Source organism: Aythya fuligula, chromosome 13, assembly GCF_009819795.1.
Source record: "Aythya fuligula isolate bAytFul2 chromosome 13, bAytFul2.pri, whole genome shotgun sequence".
Taxonomy (NCBI): Eukaryota; Metazoa; Chordata; class Aves; order Anseriformes; family Anatidae; genus Aythya; species Aythya fuligula.
The window spans coordinates 5,758,997-5,778,988 of NC_045571.1; the positions used below are offsets into that span (position 1 = coordinate 5,758,997).

Here is a 19,992-nt window from a genome sequence, read left to right on the forward strand (position 1 = left end):
TTTGGCAAGCTGCAACAGGGAGCTGGTTTGCTCAAGAATGACAGCTTTTTCTTTAACATTTCTTGCAGCACTGAAACAGGCAGCAAGAGCCAAACAATCACATCCTTGAGTGAAACTTCAGAGAAATTGTCCACCTATACTGAAACCAGGTAGGTCTGCTGGCTCTGCATCTTCTCAAATGACAGGTGGGGAGTTGCTGCACTGGAGAGTTTGGCTCTGCTTGGTAGTATTTTCCCAGACACGCATAATCTGGGTGCAGTGCAGTCATGGAACAATAAGTATGGTAGCATGGGGACTCTAAGAAAGCAGCACCTCCCAAAAGTATTAACAATCTAGGAGGAAATAAACCTAGATGAAAGCTTAGGAGCCTCCCACAGCTCAAACATCACCCAGTTCTTTCTGATGAGAATGAGTCTAAAATTTGCAGACCTTTCTATCTCCTGAACAGGCTTTCATTTTAATCCAGTCCTTGCGCCATCCTTATCACACTTGGAACAAGCTCCTTGTCATGGAGTTCCTGTGCCTCACGTTGTGTCCCGACATCTCCCGACCTAATTGTCCTTGCTGTTTTGCTTGCAGAAATGGTGAAAGCAGACAGTCTCCTAATGGGAAACCCTCATTGGAAACTGTGCCACAGCGTGGGGACGGGTAAGAATTTGAGAAAAGGCACAGATCAGCCTAATGTTCAGCAACACAGATCAGCCTGCCTTCTGCTTTTCACTCAGAGATGGTATATACCTGCTAGTGATCCCAAACAGATGGGATCTCTACAGTCACGGTCCTGGGCTGCTCTCCAAGAGCATCATCTGCTGGCTAGGCTGCAACTCATCCGTTTTTTCCTGTTCCTCCTCCGCTTCTCCCAGAGAGGAAAGGATTCTCCTCTCTGGCTCAGTCCCTAAAGAATCTACCTCACGTGTTTGTCACCACTCTGGTTGTCCTCCCACTGCTGTCCCCTCGGGAGTTTCTTCCACCTGCAAGGGATGTGTCAAACAGGAGTCGCTGGTGGTGGCTTCTAACGCTGGTTCTGGTCCTCTGCCCCTTGCAGAAAGTGGGAAACAATGAGCAATGGGGAAGCTTGAAAAGCTCTGTTATAATGATGAAAAACTAAGAAGGAACAGGTACAGATGGCTGACACATCACGGAGCAGAGCTCTGGCACTGTGGCTGCACATAGATCCACACAGCAGGGCGTTTATCTGATTATCCTCAGTGGCAAGGTGGCTGAGGAGGGGACTTCTGAGGGGGAAGCAGTGACAGATGAACCCAGCCTCGCTGTAGGCAGAAAGTGTCACACACAGCAGGCGTGCCACACGCTGGCTGCTGCTGGCTGGTCTGCAGTCAGGTGTCCTTTGGGCTGAAGACAGCGTCCTCTGCGTGTCATTTGCGTGCCCCGTTTCCTTTGAAAATGGGGAAGAGTGAGAGAGGTTTCCGAAATATATCCTCTATTAGCAGGGCTGGTTTTGTTCCCGGTGTTGCCACGCTGAATTTTTGGCAGTGCTGAGACTGAAGCAAAGGGACTTGTCCCTCTGGGCTCACCTTTCACCGTTGTGCTTAAGCAGCTGTAGAGAACTCGGGCTTACCAAATGAGTTTTTGCAGGATACACAGCTAATTGCATCTCCCTTCCCACCTCTATCAGCAAAGACAAAGCTAGAAATGCTCCCAAATTAATATCTCAGGCTGAAGCAAAGTCTAGAGTGCTTGAGAAAAGGTAGAGGCTGGGCTACTGCCGTGGTCGTTCAGCTGAGGCCCATAAATGTGTCCTTGTGTGCCACTGCGGGGACAGCCTGAGTACAACGCGCTCTTTGTGCTTAGGGTTGTTTGCGTCACACAGCTGCTCCTAATTGTGAGCCAGTCTCCCAGAGAAATTAGAGGATGCCTCTAATTAAGCCATCTAAACTGGAGAGGAAATAATTGGCAGGGAAGGAGACGGATGCGTGGCCTGATGGGTCAGGGGAGCAAGTGGTGGGTGTAGCTGGGCACGGAGAGGTCCAGCTGGTGGGCCAGCAGGAAGGCCTCTCCTGCTTAGGAGCAGACAGAGCAACTGTTAGAGGGCTCTTAAGCTTTCCTGAGCAAAATGGTTATCAGTTCCTCACTGCACAGAGCAGCACATCTCTCTGAGTACCCCAAACCTAAAAGGTTGCTTCCTATACGGCTACACTGAGCTAACCCCATTTTGGGCTCATCCTAACTAAATGTTAGTAGATTTGTTCTGTGGTGATCCCGGTCTTATCTTACTGGCATTTTTCTTTGTCTAGTGACAAGACTCTTGAGGAAAAGTCTGAACCCTCGTCATGGGATGAGCCCAGAGCAACCGTGGTTTCCACAAATGGAAGGTAAGGTTACTGTGAAATTCCTTTGCTGACTTGAGCATCATGCAAATAACAACTGCTCCTCTTGAGCTATCTGGAAACTCTGAATATTTACTGATGGAGAAGCACAGTTCAGTCTGTGCTTTGCGGAACTGCAGCACTTTATCTAAAATTTAATTTAAGAAGGGAAGGAAAAAAAACAACAACCTTGCTCTCTTTTACATGAGGTGGTATGATATTGTTCCAGGTTTTTTTCTTTGCTTTCTATAGGACAAGGAAAATACCACTTTTGCGGGTCACTTCTGCATTTTCTAGATATATTCCAAAACGTAAACCAATTCCAGATTTTTATTTTATTTTAATTTTTTTTAACAGTATAGAGAGCTTCATGCTCAATACATCTCTAGGTCTTTAGCCTTCACCTATCTACTTTTGCAACAAGAGATCCCTTAAAAAAGAAAAAGGGAGGAGGAGGTGGAACACAGGAAGAAATTCCACTTCCTTTAAAGTGTCTGGCAAACCAAAAAGTTCAGTGACTTAGGAAAAGTTGTGTCCTGACTCCAAGGTATCTTGGAAAGTAGTTAAAAATCCCCTAACCACAGGCATGGCTGAGCTATTTGTTGTCTCTAAATGCCCAAATGAAGTCCACCCTCACTGCTCTCTGATTGCCGCTTGTGTGTATGGGAATCTTCTGTCCCCAGCCCTCCAGGATTTATCCTGGACAGGATCCTGCCCCTCTCTTGTGAGCACCAGTGTTTCTGCATCCAACCAAACTGACACCCAATGGAGCTCCTTAGCCTGGGCTCTGCGCTGTGCTGCTCGCCACCACTGTGGCAGTGGTCTGCTTTATCGCTGCCCGCAGCCAGGAGACAAGAAAACAGAAACACACAATTTTGGATGAGACCTGAAGTTCCCGATTTTGTCAGCTCCCCTGAGGCACGTCAGAGGAGATAAGGGCTGTTCCTCCCCTTCTGTGGGTGAAGCTAGAGGTGCCTGTGTTGCAGCTCTGGGCTGTAGGATGATCCCACTGGTTCTGGAAGAGTCCTGGCTTGGATTTCCAGGTGACTCCATCATCACTGGCATCTGTCATGTGGTGACAGGATTCAGGGTTACTAACTGCTCCTTTGCATTTGATACACAATGAATTTCCCCAAATGTTCTTGTCATTTTACCTGCAGAAATACGCTGAGGAATATCACTGGGAAGTCTTGGGGATCTTTTCCTTCTTCTGTTTATTAAATGCATGAGAAAATAATTGCAGAACATTCCCTAAATCAAAACAAGGATGCTTTCTAAAGTTGTTTTTTTTCCTTTCCAGTTACTCTGAGCACACAGAAGCAAACAATGGATTCTACCCACCAAAGTAAGTTTAAAGTCTGTTAGCAGTATAAAATTCACATTTTTTTCTTCTCGATTTTAAAGTGAGAGGCGTCTTCTCCTGACCTGGTACTGCCCTAACAAATGTGTTCTGGGAGCAGCACTTGTATGCATTTACAAAGGGGAGTGTCCCTGATCCACCAGCTCAAAATGGGCTGAGATCTCTCAGCTTCTTTCCTTGTGCTAGCATGGCTCGGTTGGATTTGTCTCTGCCCTTCAGGTCTGCTGCAAGAAAGTTATGGAACTAAGCAGGAAGAGGCATTGTTTGAGACAAGCAAATCTCATGTTTGATGTTTCCACTTCTTGCTCCATTCTCCAACTTGCCAAGCTTCCCTTTGTGACCTGTGAATCTCCCTCTCTTACAGGTCTGACCCTGGTTGCAGAGACAGACCCATGGCTGCTACAGACAGCCTGCAGCATCATTACGAGACCTCTCCCTGCCTGGATGATGCGAAGCCTGAACCTGCAGGGTCAGGGCCTGGAGCTGGTGCTCACGGTGCTGCTGGTAGCAGAGGGTAAATACTGGGGGGCCAGTAAGTAATTCATCCGGAGTAGAGTTGGAAGCAGAATCCAGATTGTGCAACAAAGCAACAGGAGCCAGAAAATCATAGGTGGATAAACTCTGGGAGCTGCATCACTCGTTCACTGTTACACACCAGCTTTTTATTTTCACTGAAGCAGCCTGGGAGTAGGTACAGCAGCTTTAACCACAGCTTTTAGCACTGAATATACCTCCATTCCACATGTTTTTAGAGCATGTTTGCTGCCCTGACAGTGTCTGAGGCACAGAGTCAGCACAGAATTGCTGCTGTTGACACTAAACATGCTGATCTCCCTGAAGCTTCTTTCCTCTCTTATTTTAGTCAGTTATTTTGGACTTGGCCCCATGCACTGGCTTACCAAAGAACGTGAGGTGAGCAAATGATGTCTTCCAACCTCCCAGCTGAGGTGAGGAGGTTCACAAAGCTCCTAGTAGGATGGTGTAGGAACATGACCTTGAAGGTCTTTTCCAACCTCAATGATTCTATGATCTGCCCCAAAGCCCTTAGTATTGTGCTTTGTCCCAGGTATTGTGCTTTTGGTCCTGTGACAAGCCAGGAAAGTGATGCATCCAGCTAGGGTGTGTGTGAATTGAGGCCAAGTAACTGCATTAGTTCCACTAACAGCCTCTATTCTTCTTTATTAGAGATAATGAAAGTGTTTTTTTTTTCTGAAGGAAAAGCAGTTCTCTGTGAAAATTACTTTCTATTTTCTGGTCTGATATGGAGTGCAGTGTTGTTTCATGCAGTGAATCCCCCCTGAAGCACTTTAACAGCCTTTCACAAGCCATCAGGCTGTTGATTTTTTCTTTCTTTTTCTTTTATATTTTTCTTTTGACAGGTCTAGCTTGCAGTCTAATGTCCCCTCTCCTCCCACTGAGAGAGCCCCTGCACACCTCGAGGACACCGAATATTCATTTAAAAGGTTAGAGTGGAATAAATATTCGCGGGCATATGAGTAATACTGAGGATTAAGAGAGGAAAAGCATAGAAAGAAGCTTCTTTTTACAGCTGCTGTCCCAAGAGTAAAGCAGACTGTGCTGAGGTTTATAGTGTAGCATGCAACATAAAACAAGAGATTTGGGTTGTATCCTTCCCCCATCGTCTTTGGTATGAACCAAACACTGCAGCTTTTTCCTGCTTTTGGTGCACGTGCACTCGGTGGGGTTCAGTCACTACCTTCTCATTTGCTGAGGATGGAGAAACACAAAGTGGTGCTGAAGTGGCAGCAAGGGAGCTGAAAGGTCAGCTGAAGGGGGAGCACGTTAAAATGCAGCTGTAGCCTAAATGTGGTCCCTGGGGAGAGACCCTGGTGCAGGGCACTGAATAGTACAGCTTGGCAGGAGCTTACCAGATCTTTCTTTGCTTACCAGATCTGTCCTGAGCTACGAGGAGGGAAGCAGCACACAAGAGGGCAAATACACGAGTCCCACGGTCCCAGCGTACAGCAAGCCTGACTGGAATGAAGTGACGTAAGGATCTGGGGTGCTAACCTCATGTTTGTTAATGTGTTCCTTCTCTTTGTTGAAAACTCAGAGGTCCTGATTCCACAGGAAATATCAAGCCCAAGAACAACAGCATAAGGGCTGTTTGTCCAAGCAGCAATAAACCACTTCTGTCTGCTATCCACTGAAATATCAAATGTCTTATGGTGTTCCCTCGAGGCTCAAACCCTGCAGCAAATGCATTTAACTTCTCCCAGGTTCTTCCCAGTAGGATGTGAGTGTGCATCATCCTCTTCTCCTTTGTCTTCTGCAAGGAGAAGCCTAGGACATAGCCAGACGTGAGCTGAGGTGGTTTGACAGCTGGGGCGAGGTGCTTAGAGCAGGGACACAACACACTCCTGGGAGTAACATAATCTGGTAACCTGGTGGTCTACTTCCATGCTAGAAAGCAATATTCTTGTCTAGAGAAAATGCGATTTGGAGTGGTATTTTGAGGAGCTAATTTCAGCCAATGGAGATGTTGCTGCTTGGCCAACCTGTTGAATTCCAAGCAGATAAGCTTCAGTAGTCAGCGCTTCTTGTGCTGGTTACAGCTTAGCTGCTTCCACCAAAGCCTTGTGACTTTTTCACTTGTCAATGTGCATTGAAATGAGCAGGTTTTTATGTCTGATATCCACGAGTGGGCCTTCTCTTCCTTTTCCAGGTCCTCCCAAGATTTCAAAGAGGGGAATGTCCCTAGAGACAGGGAGCACGAGAGCACACGGACCTCGGATGATCATAAACCAGAGTTGCTCCAAGAACGGTAAATACCTGTTAGAACTAGCCCAAAGTATCTCTTTGCTTTGTACTTCTTGTGAGTCTTATTGTGTTCTCAACGTAACTGAGAGCACAGAGCTGCTCCTCTGCCTTGCACCCATGAGTGAGGACTTCCGAACAGGAAGCACTATCCAAACATTTATGAACGCTGCAAAATCATGCATGAGGGTGTCCAGGTGTTAGATGCATCTCTCAGGCTGAGGAGCTTTGGCATGAGTGCCTTCTCCCATGACCGATGTTTTTCTTCTGTGACAATCTCATCTGAAAGGCCTCTAGCTGTGCTCCTGAAAGTTATGTTGTGTTTTTTTTTTTTTTGTACATAATTCCCATCAGTTTTGGTCCCAGGGCAGTTTGGAATGGCTCTGGCCAAGGAAATGGTGTGTCCTGCTCCATGCCTTATGGGTTCCTGTCTAGGGAATAGATGTCTACCCACCCCAGCCTATTTTTTCTTTACTGTCTTAAGCACAGATTTTTCTTTTAGGTTTTCTGACTCAAACCACCATGCTGAGAAGGGACAAGAACCTCCTGATGTCCACCCAGAGCCTCCCAAGTCAAATGAACATGCTGACCATGACCTGAGTATAGCAGTGTAAGGAATTACCCCTCCCCACCCCCTCACCTTTTCCTTTTGGACGAGAGTTAATTCCTTTTGTGTCTTCCCCCGCATACGCTTTTTGATAAAAGTCATCTTCCAGGCTCCCCTTGTGTGCCTGATGCTAGCATTGCTCCTAATTGTTGACCTTCTTACTGTGGTTTTGTATCAAAGCCTGGGAGAAAACCTGCTAATTAGCTGGAGGCATCAAACAACGTCCAGCTGGATTACCAGGAGCTGCTGCCTAGACCTTAAATTTGGAAGCAGACTGCCTCTAGAGACATGTGCCAATAAGCTGCCTGCCCCTGGGGTAATGCTGGGGCTCGTTTCCAGACTCACACAGGCAGTGTCAGGTCTCAGGCTGCGCTCTGGTTGCCCTGGCACAGCACCACTGTCCTTCGCACTGACCTGTGCCTCTGCTGGGTTTGTGGGGGCTGCCTCAGTGCCTTCAGCTTGCCTCGTGCAAAACAGGGCGTGGATAAATGGCCAAATGGAAGGGCTTGGTGGATTTTGTATGATTTCTTTGCTTTTGTCTGTGTTTTGCCCCTAAAGACAAAGGGTTGAGGATCTTGGCTGAACTGTGCTTCCTCGTGTATGTGTTTTAGTGAGTAACCTGTCTCTGAATCAACTTGTAAACCAGACTGTTCTGCTCCCCCAGGTGCGTGCCATACTCCCAGGACTGCACCAGCAGGAGCACAGACAATAACGAGGGAGTATCGCCCTATGTGCAGAGTGAAGAAGTTGCTTCAAGAAGGCAAGAGAAGTGATAGAATTGCTTATTCTATAAGAGAATGAACACGAGAGAACGTGGGAAGTTAATTTACTACAGGTGGTTCTGGAGTAGGGACTGAGACACATTTAGGTTCTAGCATGTGTGGGACATTTTATCAAGGGGACGTCCGTATCTCTGCACATCCACCTGAAATACTGTACCTGTCCCTCTGCGTGTCCTTAACCTGAGTCAGAAGCAAGTGGTGTGACCTAGGTGATTCCTCTCAACCCTCTCACTGTGGGCTAAGCGAAAGCAAACTGCTTTGCCTTTGCCACAAGCTGGGACCATACATACAAACAACGTCTGTGGCTCAGTAAATTGATCTTTAGTCTGAGCTTTTGGACAGATGTGTCATCTTTAGGCATTTTCTCAGAACATCCCAACCTGAATGGGATTCTGTAGTTAGTGATCGCTAGTATTTTGCTAGAAGTAAGGATTTAAGATGCCTACCATTGTTATAAAAGAATCAAATTAATTTGATCTTGCTTTCATTTGGATGACTGTACCATTTGTTTTTTGGCTTATCCACTCGGTGAAATTGCAGGGATCAAAGTAACGCTGGTGAAGGGAAACCCTCAAATAATAGCAAGCACGGGATAAGGGCTGCCTCCTCTTTAATCAGATGTAACATTTTAGGGTTGGATCTTTGAAAGCATGTTGAGTAATAGTCTCTTAGAGTCTAATTAAATGCAGTTTTGCTGCAGGAATCCGTGCTAGTTTTGAGATTTTTTTTTTTTTTGCAGTGTATCAGTATTTGCAGAGAGGTTAATAAGCACAAACATGCAAAAACAGAAAATGTGAAAGAACTTCTCCCTAGACTAATGTAGACAAGTGCAAATCCAGGGTTGCTGTGCAATGGTTGAAGAAATATGTTGGGTGTGCTTCCGAGATGGTACCCCCATGAGGCCAGCTTAGCAGTCTGAAATCTTGCAGAGAGGTACTGGGTAAATCATCATGGTTTAGCGCTGTTAGGTGAATTAACTGCCATGTTTGGGAAGAGAAGGAGAGAACTGATGAACATCAGGAGCCACATTTTTCTTTCAGCCTTATTTTTGAAGTGATCTGTATTTTCTCTCTTCCTTCCCCTCTCCCCTCCCCCCATATGGTTGTGAATTATCTGGCGTCTTTCCATAAAAAAGTAGAGGAATACTGTACTTTTCTGGAGGCAGGAGATTCTCTAGAGGTTGCTTCTACATCCTACAACAATTCTGTGCTCGGTGGTACTTCTGCAGAGTGTAAGAGCCTTCTGTCTTGGCAGGCCCAGCTCCCTACCGAGAGAAAGCAGCCTCACTGCTCCAGAGATGCCATGTGCAAATGAATCTGACCCATGCTGGGAAAGGTACACAGCCAGGGAACCAGGCCTGTCTTCACTGCTGCCTTGCACATCTTGTGTTCTCCTAGCTCCCCGCTCAAAGGCGTTACAAATGCTTGCTTCTTGGCTAGTGAAAACAGAGCAAGCTGAGTTCTGAAACCAACATAATCATGCTACTGTTGCTTTTACTCTCCACGGTGGGTAGGCACTGACAAAAGCACTCAAGCTGCTAACAGGCTTTTTCCTCCCTGACCAGGACCACGCCAGGGTATGAGGAGCAACCCCCTCTCACCACGGATAGTCGCCATGAGAGCCCTGGGGCCTGGAGACACAATGACTTTAACCCGATGGCGGCCAGGTACAGCGGGACTTTCCCCTCGAGAGCTCATCAGCAGCTTTCGAATCCTCATCCTTTGCCATTTCTGCTTCTTGATATAGCCCTGGCTGAAATCCTGGACCTATGTAAATGTCTCCTGGGTACGCTAATTAAATGGAAGTGACAAGGAGAATGATAAAGGGAATATTAGGTCTAGGGTTGCACCTAAATATGCTTGTTCAGATTTAATTTCAGTTATCAAATTAGTTTAGAACACTGCTGAATCTCACAGCCATCCATTATGCTGGGAATTCAGCTCATGCACAGAGGGAATATGCAGCCCTCTGCCATTTTCCCTAAATTTAAGAACCTATTAACAGCACGGTGTCCCAGGTTTTCCTTACTGCCAGCAGAGAGGGGTGTGATACAACCTCTGCAAACTGACCGCACGTGTGAGCTGGTTGTAGCAAATAGGCATTGGCTTTATTTCTTTAGCAGGTCTAACTTCAGCTCGAAAGAGAGCGCTCTCAGTGCGTATGAGACCCAGCATCCCATGCCACTGTACATGGACCGGCAGCCTTTTAACACCAGCATGCCAGCACCTAGCCACAGGATACCCTCCTACGCAGACAGCCAAGTATTCAGCACCAGAAGGTAAGGGTTTGGGGGTGAGATGCAGAAAGCGTGACAGCTGCTGGCACATTACATGTATTTGAAAGGAGCCCCGGTTCAGGTTATGTGATCGTTGCATCAAGAGGTGAGAACAGGATTTTGTTCCCAAAGAAAGCAACCAGGCCAGCTCCCACAGCACGTGCAACAAAGCTCCTTTTTGGACCAAAACGGTTGGAGGTGGGATTCTGGAGATCTGGTAATTGGTCTGTAACACTGGAGAATTCTCGGCAGGCTGTGTTCAGACCACATACATGGCGCCTGGACACCTGACAGATTTGTAGAGACCACATCTGCTTTTCCTCTCTAGATGCAGAGATTGAGGAGCGATCTGTTTTTCATTTCTCATGTCCCTCAGTGACACAAGTGACACGACAAGTTGCACACTTAAAACTACACGTGTCTACATTCATGCGATCTGAATTTGCTCTTTCATCTCTTTTAGCATTTCTCAGAGAGCCGGTGTAACAGAGCTTTTCTTTGCATTTGAGGCATTTGTGGACTAGGACTAGAAAAATGGGATAGACCTTTGTTGTACTTTGTAGCCTGTCATTACCCCTGGCACTGTGTGGTGCTGACACGTCACTCTGCAGTGCAGCAAATGCATGCTTCATTCTGCCCTGGGGTTTATATCACAGACCAAGTGCTTGTCTTGCCCAAAGCGGGATTTTTCTCGTCTTATGATGAGCTTAGCCTGTCCCTCTTACTTTTTAATGCAGCATTGATTTGCAGTGTTTTTCAGCATTGTTTAACATTAAGTTATACAGTTGCCTGAAGCTATAATCAGGATCAGAGTGCTAATACACAATATAAACATAATCTGTGCCCCAGAGTGCTTGTAAGAGAAGAATGACCATAAGCTGTAAGCTCATTTTTCCTACTGAAAGAGCCTGAGCTCTGTCTGCATGTTAAAGCCACGCTGATAAATAAGTTCTGTCCTGGAGAAGTGAAAATGTGCAGGTCTGATAGCCAGGCAGGCCAGCTGGTCAGCAGCTCATGCTTGCAGGTGGTGCAGTGGTGGTTTTGGAGAGTACTGGGAGGGGAAGCAAAATTCACAATGCATCCATTTATGAACTGCTTCAGCTTTACTCTCAGTTGTTAGATTTTGAGTAAGCTTTCCTAGGCTCAGAGCTTTGTACGCATGCTACAGCTGCAAAACCAGCGTGGGTGAAGCAGGCATAGCAAAAGGAGAATACATCGTGGCAGAGACTGCTGAGACAAAGTATTAGTTAGCCAGTGTGGGGGCTCCAGTGGTTCCTGGTACAATGTAATCAGGGCTTTGTGCTTCCTTGCCAGGCCTATCCCGGATTATGAAGGGAGAGTTTATGATGGGAGAAGCAGCCCCAGGAGCAGCAGATATGACAGTGCTATTGCCAGGGGGCACTGTGAATTTAACCCCACAGCTCCAAGGTAAGGAGTCAAACGGTGGGATCCAGACTTCTTGACCCAAAGAACATCCCCACTGATAGGTTTACTCGGTATCTGGAGAGTCCTGATCTACTTCTTCTTAATTCCCTGGGTCAAAGCATGCTCAGTGAGTTTCTCTTTGCATGGATGGCTGTGGTGCATGGGTGATTTCAATGCCAAGCAGGGAGGCGTTCATCCAAGGTTCTTGCCGCTTGTGAGAATCCCTCACGTGCTCAAGTTCATTGCTTGAGATTGTATCACTTCCTTTCATAGCTACCACTCCCTTCCCAGAGACACCACCGTGTCCATTTCCCCGAGAAGCCACAGGGTGCCGTTCTACATGGACAGCTCAAACTATAACAGCACCAGGTAAATGGGTGGTCTCGATGCTTGTGATGGAAACCTCCATGACGCTGCTGTGGAAGAGGAGCTAGGAAGTAAAGCCAAGAGCTGAAAGAGAGAAGAAAAATTTCCGGGGAGTGCATGTGTGATCTGAAGGCGCAGAACTTCTCTTAAACGGTTCCTAGCAAAAGCTACCTAGCACAGGGTCTGTGATACATCCGTCTCTGGCCTCTGGAGATTTTGCCATGAGGGTGCCAGAACAGATTGAAAGGAGATTGAATGGCTGGTTTCTGGCTATTCTCCTTTAACCAGAAATCAGCCTTTGCAGAGCCTACAGAAAAAGAAGAGTGCTAAAATCAAAAAGAAATGTCAAGAGAGAAGAACGCTATCTCCAGAAAGCCAATGATTAAATGACTAAACTGGGCCCAGAACAAGACTGTTGGAAGGGGTAGGAGGGTACCTCTTGTGGAAAGCTTTCTAGAGTCCTTTTTGGTGATGTCAGTCCATCCAAGTGCTTCCTGACACTGTGTGGAGGCACCAATGTGGGTCTCAGTGTTGGATCTGTAAAGGGGGAATGTCTTGTGGGTGTGAGCAGGAGGCACGAGATCCTTGGATAGCTTCAGGCAAGACCAGCTTCATCCCTTCCAGGCAGATTTAACAGGTCTCGTTGCTGAGGGGATAGGCAGAGCTGTTTTCTGAAGACATTCTTTTAGCCATGATTTTTGCACCTTCCATGCTCCAGCTTTTGAAATGATTAAGCTGGGGACAGTTATGTTGGACCTTGGCCCGTATGTCCCCTTCTCCTCCCCTCCAGCAATATGCCACAGGCTGTTTCTTTGTACAGCTGCTTCCATTCAGTCTATGTGATTCACTTACGGTTTGTGCTTATTGGAAGATCTTGTTTGATCTTTTCTCCCATGGCCCCATAAATGAACGTTTTCCAAATCACTTCTACAGATAAGAATTACTGATACGTGGCAGGTATAAAAAGAGGAAGGAGCCTCTTTGATCTGCAGTAAAGATGAATTCATCTGAGTGCTTAAGGGTTTTAATTCCTTCCCAAATCACCCTCCTGACGGTAGTTGTAGGTCTTTTCTTGCCTGCCAGCTTGGATCATGTTATGGCTCACTTTTCCAGTGCTCACAGACTTTTCCCTCTCTCGCCAGGCTTCTCTCGAGTTCGAGCGAGAGGATGTGCGCTCCGATGGGCACCTTACCCTACAACAGCCCCGTGGCCTCCGGGTACCAGCCTGATGCCAGCTCTGCCGGGTGAGGAGCAAGGGGTGGTCACGGTCCTCCAGGCTGCAGGGTTTGCAGGCAGCCGTCCTGTTTGGTGGAGATGAGCCAGGCTTTGCTGCTGGGCCTCTGGATGTTTGTCAGGCTTTTTTAGCAAGGAGCGCAGACCTTGCTGTGGTGGGGTTTGTAATTTGCATGTGCTCCATCTCAAAGATGGAAAGTGCTGCACAGATTTGCACAATCTGGGGAGGTGTTTCAAATGAGTGAGAGGTCAGCATGATAGGCAATGTTTGGGTCCTCCTGGTCTTGCCACAGCCTGCTCGTTGCACCTAAGTACGCCGGTCTGAAACAGACACATGGAAAGTGTTTATGCTAAGTTTAAAAAAAATAAATTAAAAATCTTTTCTTTCCTTAGCTGTGACATGGCTTAGCTTAATCATAGCTTAAAGGCAGCGACGAAAATGAACCATGGAGAAAGAGGCTGATTAGTTCATTTCATGGCTCTGGGAAGAGAGCCGGTGGGCACGGTGTCTCCCCTCGCTCTGTGACAGAGCTCTAGACAGATGGACAGATGGGGGCACGTCGTTTTGAAATCAGAATGTTAAAGAGGGAGAAATATGCAAGAAAGGTCATCTCTGCAAGAAAAAACATCCCACAGACAGACTGGTAGCAATTTATAATGCATGAGAGCTCTGGAGATATTCCAGTGACAAAACAGTCACTGTAAGTAGTGCTGTGCCAGTAGGGCTTTAATGTTAAAGGACAGAACCACAAGCTCTGTAAATACGCATTGTGTGCATAATCCTGACACGATTTGAAAAAGACTTATCCCTGCAAAACAGGGGATAACTGGATGAAAGAGTTGTATTATCCATCCCATTCTTTCTAATTAACTTGATTTGTTTTGGTGGGTTAATTAGAGGGGCATATTAGGTGTTGTTTAGCAGGGATGCTTGATACGCAGTATTTATTCGAGAACAACAGCAGCTCACTGTGCCTTTTCACACACACGTTACGTGTCCAAGTGCACACATGTGGTCCCTTGTGCTGTCTCTCATTAGTCGCAGCCTTTTCTAATGCAAATGCTTCTCGTTCTGCTTCTATCTGCTTCTAGAAAAGGGGTCCTCTTTGTGAAGGAGTACGTGAACAGCAGCGAGCTGTCGGCCTCCCCGCGCTATGGCAGGTAAGAGGAGTGTCCAGAGACAGCCGTGTGTCTGGCTACGTGTGCAAAGCAACAGCGTGCAGCTCTGCTGGCTAACACACCAAGCAAGCTCCCGAGCTGGATCCATTAGCACTGAGTCAGCGTGGCACTGTGCCTGAGCTAATTAGCCCTGGAGGGATTATTGCACTGGGTGGGCAAAGAGTTTTGTGAAGGCAGCAGTAGTTTTGGGGACCCAGAGAGGTCCCCCCACAATGCTGCACGCTGCTGCCTGGTCCCACTGCAGTGACAGGAGGACCTGTGTCCGACACCACCTTGGGGAGGGGTTAATTTGCCCCTCTGGATCAGCCCTGAGGTGGGTGATGGGGTCAAAACGCTTTGCTGCAGTTCCCCAGGCTGCATGTTTGGCACTGCCAGGCCCCGCTGCACGTTGGCGCACACAAATAAAAAGGTTGGAAGTGGTGAGGAAATGTGGAGCTTGTGGGTTCTCTCTCAGAAGAGACTTTTATAAGTTAGAAAAGGTGGAGAGGTGCCACTCTGAAGCTAAAATCTTCAGTCTTCCATTCTGCTCGCACGTAACTAAATTAAGCTACTCCAGACTGACACCAAGGTGGCCGAGAGCAGAATTTGGCTGTAGGCACATCCTGCTTGCACTGATGTGGCAGCCGGTTAGCACCCAGTTCGCTGCCTCCCTGCTGACGTTTATCCTCCCCCCGGTGCTGTGCTGGCACTGCTGTGGGGGCTGATGACAGACTCCAGAAATCTCTCGCCTTTCCCACCGGTCTGCAAAAGCAGATAGCAGCCAGAGATAAGCACCTCACTGCTCAGCCTAAAAAACCACAGGCAAGCAGAAGGCAGAGGGGGAACGCTCAGCGAGGTGAGACTTAGGGATGTTTCTCGCCTTTTCCTGGCTGGCGAGGAGCAAGTGGGTGGCAGCACGTGGCTGGAAACGTCCCAGAGGAGGGATTTTCCTCCTTTTTTCCACAGGCTGCTCTCTGCTTGTGCCACCTCCCTTGGCCTCAGGCTCAAAGGGGCCTTGTTTCAGGGTAAGTGCCCTGGTTTCCCGGCCACGTTGCCCACATCCTGCCTCTCGCTGCGGTGACAGCAGCAGGCAGACACATTTTTCAGTGCTGTGACATGGGTGCTCAGGCCACCAGCTCTTTGCTGCCCTTTTGGCCTGCCCCTGGAGGTTTCCATTCCGTGCAAACTTCCTGGGACCTCTGAGAGCAGCACCGTGGCTTCTGGCCCTCCCGTGATTGTGGTACGTGTCTGGGAGCAGGGTACAGCCACCCCCACGCAGAATCTGCAGCAGAGGTGGAAATATCTCTGCTGACAGCCCAGCTCTGCCAGTCACCGAGGATCTCCTTGCTAGTGAAATGTTTTTTCGGCTCTCCCTAGCAAGGACTGTCCTGGACAAGGAACAGGCAGCTGGGACGTTGCAGTTAGGACTTTAGGTTAATGATTAAGGGTTCCGTCTGCAATGCTCTTCCCCTGTATCATTGTCAAGTGCTGACATCTCCTTCTGTCTCCAGTGGCAGCCTTGTAGATTTGACTGATCCAGAGAGAGCAGCCTACAGCCACCACAGCTACCTGTCCAGCACCCCTCCACAGAGGTAGGACAGTTTGGGACTGCATGGGGGCTTCAGCAAGCTGTTAAACAGAAATAACTTTAAGTTTTTTAGAATACAGGTATGCGAGCGGTGAAATAATAGCATAATAATAAATAATAGAAGTTTAAATGATCTTCAGAAAATGAAATGATATTTAGTTAGAGCTCTGTTCTGGTCTCTGCATCCCTGGGCTATTCCATGCTCCTCTGTGCTGTCACTTGGCACAACCATGTGTGGAAGCAGGTATCTGGTGCAGAGCAGTGCTGGTGTTGAGTAAGAAACTGCTGCTACCGGCAATGGGACTGAAAACTGTTGTGTTACAGAGGCACCACAGTGCAGGAATTCACTTTTCTGTTCCTTCACAGGTCCAGTGAACCTGTTTGTACTTACTGCAGCCGTGAGATCCGAGACTGCCCTAAGATCATCATAGAGCATCTTAACATCTACTGCCACGAATACTGCTTCAGGGTAAGAAGCCTTTCTGCTGACCGCCTTCGAAGTGCTGCTGTGAAATGGGGTGGTGGGAGGAGGAATTCCACAAATTTTGTCCTCAAACTTCGTGTAGAGTATAGAAGCTGTGCTAAACGCTTGCATCCACGTTGAAACAAGAAATGATGCAGTCCCCAGAAGTTTTGCATCTCCTCAAATGAATGCGTATCAGAACAAGGAGGATTCTTCATTGTCGTCTGGTAGAATAGCAGTGTGGTCTTTCCTCACATGCCTGTGGCAGACTTGGTGCTTTGTGGCCTTTGTTCCCCAGTGCAGGGCTTGCTGAACCTTGCAAACTTTGCAAAGTTTACAGGTGAAGACCGTGGAAACGGTGGGTGTGAGTGGAGGAAGCCTGCAGCGGCAATTGTCTGTTGTAGGAAAGTTTAGTCTCAAAGGTCACTGCTTTGGCCTCTTCACACTTCGTAAAAAGGTTCAGATGCTGTTCATTTCTCTGCCCCCTTCATACTGCCATTAACGCGTGGTGCTTTGGTCACCGTCCAACCACCTTGTCTTCCCTTTGGCAGTGTGGAATTTGCCACAAGGCGATGGGAGATCTTCTGGATAAAATATTCATCCACCGGGACATTGTCCACTGTGACAAGTGCTACGAGAAACTCTTCTAGGTGAGTGCCCCTTTTCAGTGTCAGCATAAATGACTCGATGAGAGAGCTTACGGAGTGTTTAATGAGTGAAGAGCATTTAACCCTCATAATTACTGGGTTTTCCTGTGGGTTTTTAGTGGGAAGTAATGACCCTTGTTGCAGAAGTAGCTGGAAACATGCTCCAACTGGCCCCAGAGGTTTCAGAGCCAGAATCTGGGGTCATAACATGACAGACAGGCTGTGTTAGCCTCACTTGGGGGAGGAAAGTGGAAGACTGGCTGGAGTGATGAGAGAAATATCCCTTAGGGGATAAGAGTACTCTCTGAAAGCGGGTTGTGAGTTCCCCCTCCTGTCCTGGGCTAACCTGCTTTATGTAATGTTCCTTTGAGGTGAACCCCTCCCAGGTTGGCAGAGCGATGAGGAATTAGACCGGATATAATTTTGTTTTGTCTGATGACCTGGATGAGGTGGGAGTTGCCACAGTGGCAATCAGAAACCCTGCCGCTGCGCTGAGACCATGAAAAGGTGTCTCTTTTCCTTCCTCTGCCTTGTGATGGAGAGTGGGAGGGAAAGGGGCACCTGCCTCACCGCATCCATGGCTGCTTTGTTCATCCCTTAACGTGATGTGACTGGCTGGCTTTTTTCATCCCCTTCCTGCATGTTCGTCTGCTCCACTGACCTCTGTAGCGCAGCGTTTTGTGTGCTGCTCAGCTCCTGTGCTCACCGTCTCTTTATTTGCTTGCAGGGTTTTGCAAAGCTGGAGAAGGCAGCCAGTGAAAAAGTCCTCAGCAGCACGTATCTGAAAACATCTACCAGCTCCTGAATGGCTAAGATAGCAGAATTCCTGCTCCCCCTTCCTCAAGTTATTTTCCCTCTCACTGCCTCATCACAATGAATGAGTTTAACATCCGCTAGCTTATGCTGTCAGCTGCACGCGAGACAAGTGCCAATGTTAACAAGATAAGGCAGTGTCACCTACAAAAGATAAGTGGGCTGATTTTCCAAAGGTGCTGAGCCCCTCCACCTGTCTTTAACTTCATTAAGATTCCAGAGTGCTCCTGTGCTGGAAATCAGGCAGAGCTCCTTAGATCTATGTAAGCTAATTGCAAGAAACCTTTTCTGATTTTTTTTTTTTTTTCATTTCTGCAATCAGGCTGCAGCTTAGTGCGTGTCAGCTGGCACAAAGCAAGCAGATCCGAGAACTGTTAAATACTAGATTTGGATTCTTGGGAGGGTTTGAATTTAGCTCCTAGCAAAAGCCTATTTCTGCTTCTTTCACCCCCAAATTCTGCCTAGAAATAGCTTCTGCCTGATTTCCATTTGCTTTCCATGGGCTTTCAGGAGCACTTGCAGACTCACTTTACTCTAATTGTGTGTCAGCTTTAATTTCCCTTTCCTGCCTACTCCCTAGTGGATTCCTCCAGCAGCATGTGTGTCTGCTGTCTGTTTGGGAAGATAAACTACCAGGTGAAAGAGTGTTAACTTGGCCTCTGATGGTAGGTGTCCAATGGCCATACAAAATGTGCCAGAGAATCAGTGTCTCAATTGGCTCCCCTGACACTGCTCGACTGAAATCTGAATTTTCCTCCACCTCGCAAAGGCTTGCTCTGATGCCTCTTTTATTGCTCTAAGTTATTTACATCTCAAATGCTCGCTCACAAAAATGAGCTTCTAGCAGGTGCTGTACATACTAAACGTCAGAAATGCATAATTTTAGCCCTTAATTCAGATGTTGAGAGGGTGAGAAAATTGAAAGTCAGCCTCTGTGCCTTAAACTACACCTCCGAATCTGTCCGTGGAGTTACTGTTTCTTTCTTTGAAAGCATTAGGAAGTATCTGCAAAGCACACAGATCAGTTCTGTAGCAGCTCTTACTCGCCAACCGGTCATCATGGCAAAAGCTCTAAAGCAGACTATTGTTAGACAGGTAATTCTTCATGCTTTTAGTGATGGAAGCTGGCATGCATGCAAAAGCTTAGCACGTTAGGGTTTTTACAGCACCAGTGCTACATAGTGGTGTGTTTTTTTGTTTTGTTTTGTTTTGTTTTTAGGCCACTACCATTTATTTGAGTAAAGTGTAGGCATAACCTTAAAAGCACTCCATGAGGGGAACTCCAGTTGCAACCAGTAACAGCTCTGCTACTGGCAAGCTTCAGGGCGAGCCCATAAAGTTGTATCGGACAGGGACTGGGGCTGCTCCAACCTGAGTGCATGGTACAACAGGGACCCCAACAACCCTCCCCAACCCCATTACACATCGTGGTGGGCGCACAGGCATGAGATTATCAAAAATATCAGTGGATTTTGGCTACCCCTGTTACAGAAAATGATACTTTCTGAACAGAAGAGTATCACAAAGCATTTGATTTCCCCAAGCAGCTCACTTCCACAAACCACGGCCTATAATTAAATGTATATAATTACTTTGAGAAGACGAGTTGCAGAAATAACATATTCCCCCACGCCGGAGCTCCTGGGGGTGCGTGGCCTTCTGGGGAGCAGGATTTGCCCCCTCTGTATTTCGGATCATCTTTTCATCGCTGTATTTTCCTCGTAGCAATTGTTTAACTTCCAGCACACAGCTCTAATAAACGTTCACCGCTCACCTGCAGCCTGCTTACTTGTGTCACCATATAACAGAGCTCAGTGAGGTTTTTTTCTTTTGTTTTTCTTCTCAGTGGCCTGAGGCCATGACCCTAAACTCACTGCTTTACTGGAGGGGGGGACACTGAGAATCACCACGGCGTGAGGGGCTGGGCTGGGTCAGGCTCAGCTAATTTATCAGCCGATAAGTCACACACACACAAAAATTGGCTGCTGCCTGGGCAAAAAGGAGCCTTGGTCCACACGAAACCATTTGAAGTGCAATAAAAAGAGCTGGGTGATTTTTTTTTTCTGCCGTAGTGGCTGCTCTCAGCGGTACTGCCCAGCCTTCACCCACCTTATGATCCTGGGGGGTATTTTCCAACCAATAATAATAATATAATTATTATCTGGTCTAT

At 47.4% G+C, this 19,992-nt stretch overlaps 1 protein-coding gene across 1 annotated transcript in view; it reads left to right on the forward strand.

The window, feature by feature from the left end:
• ZNF185 (zinc finger protein 185 with LIM domain) overlaps window positions 1–17,425 on the forward strand; it is a 28,452-nt gene extending 11,027 nt beyond the window's left edge. The window contains exons 12-32 of the mRNA XM_032196335.1: window positions 69–149; window positions 580–648; window positions 2,256–2,333; window positions 3,628–3,672; window positions 4,052–4,201; window positions 5,067–5,150; window positions 5,599–5,697; window positions 6,374–6,472; window positions 6,968–7,075; window positions 7,737–7,841; window positions 9,115–9,189; window positions 9,419–9,520; window positions 9,974–10,132; window positions 11,444–11,557; window positions 11,828–11,923; window positions 13,063–13,164; window positions 14,246–14,314; window positions 15,823–15,903; window positions 16,266–16,368; window positions 16,914–17,012; window positions 17,381–17,425. Of these exons, the coding sequence (XP_032052226.1) occupies window positions 69–149; window positions 580–648; window positions 2,256–2,333; window positions 3,628–3,672; window positions 4,052–4,201; window positions 5,067–5,150; window positions 5,599–5,697; window positions 6,374–6,472; window positions 6,968–7,075; window positions 7,737–7,841; window positions 9,115–9,189; window positions 9,419–9,520; window positions 9,974–10,132; window positions 11,444–11,557; window positions 11,828–11,923; window positions 13,063–13,164; window positions 14,246–14,314; window positions 15,823–15,903; window positions 16,266–16,368; window positions 16,914–17,012 (1,918 nt within the window). The 3' untranslated portion in view covers window positions 17,381–17,425. The remainder of the gene's footprint in view (window positions 1–68; window positions 150–579; window positions 649–2,255; window positions 2,334–3,627; window positions 3,673–4,051; window positions 4,202–5,066; window positions 5,151–5,598; window positions 5,698–6,373; window positions 6,473–6,967; window positions 7,076–7,736; window positions 7,842–9,114; window positions 9,190–9,418; window positions 9,521–9,973; window positions 10,133–11,443; window positions 11,558–11,827; window positions 11,924–13,062; window positions 13,165–14,245; window positions 14,315–15,822; window positions 15,904–16,265; window positions 16,369–16,913; window positions 17,013–17,380) is intronic.
• The last annotated feature ends 2,567 nt before the right edge of the window (window positions 17,426–19,992 follow it).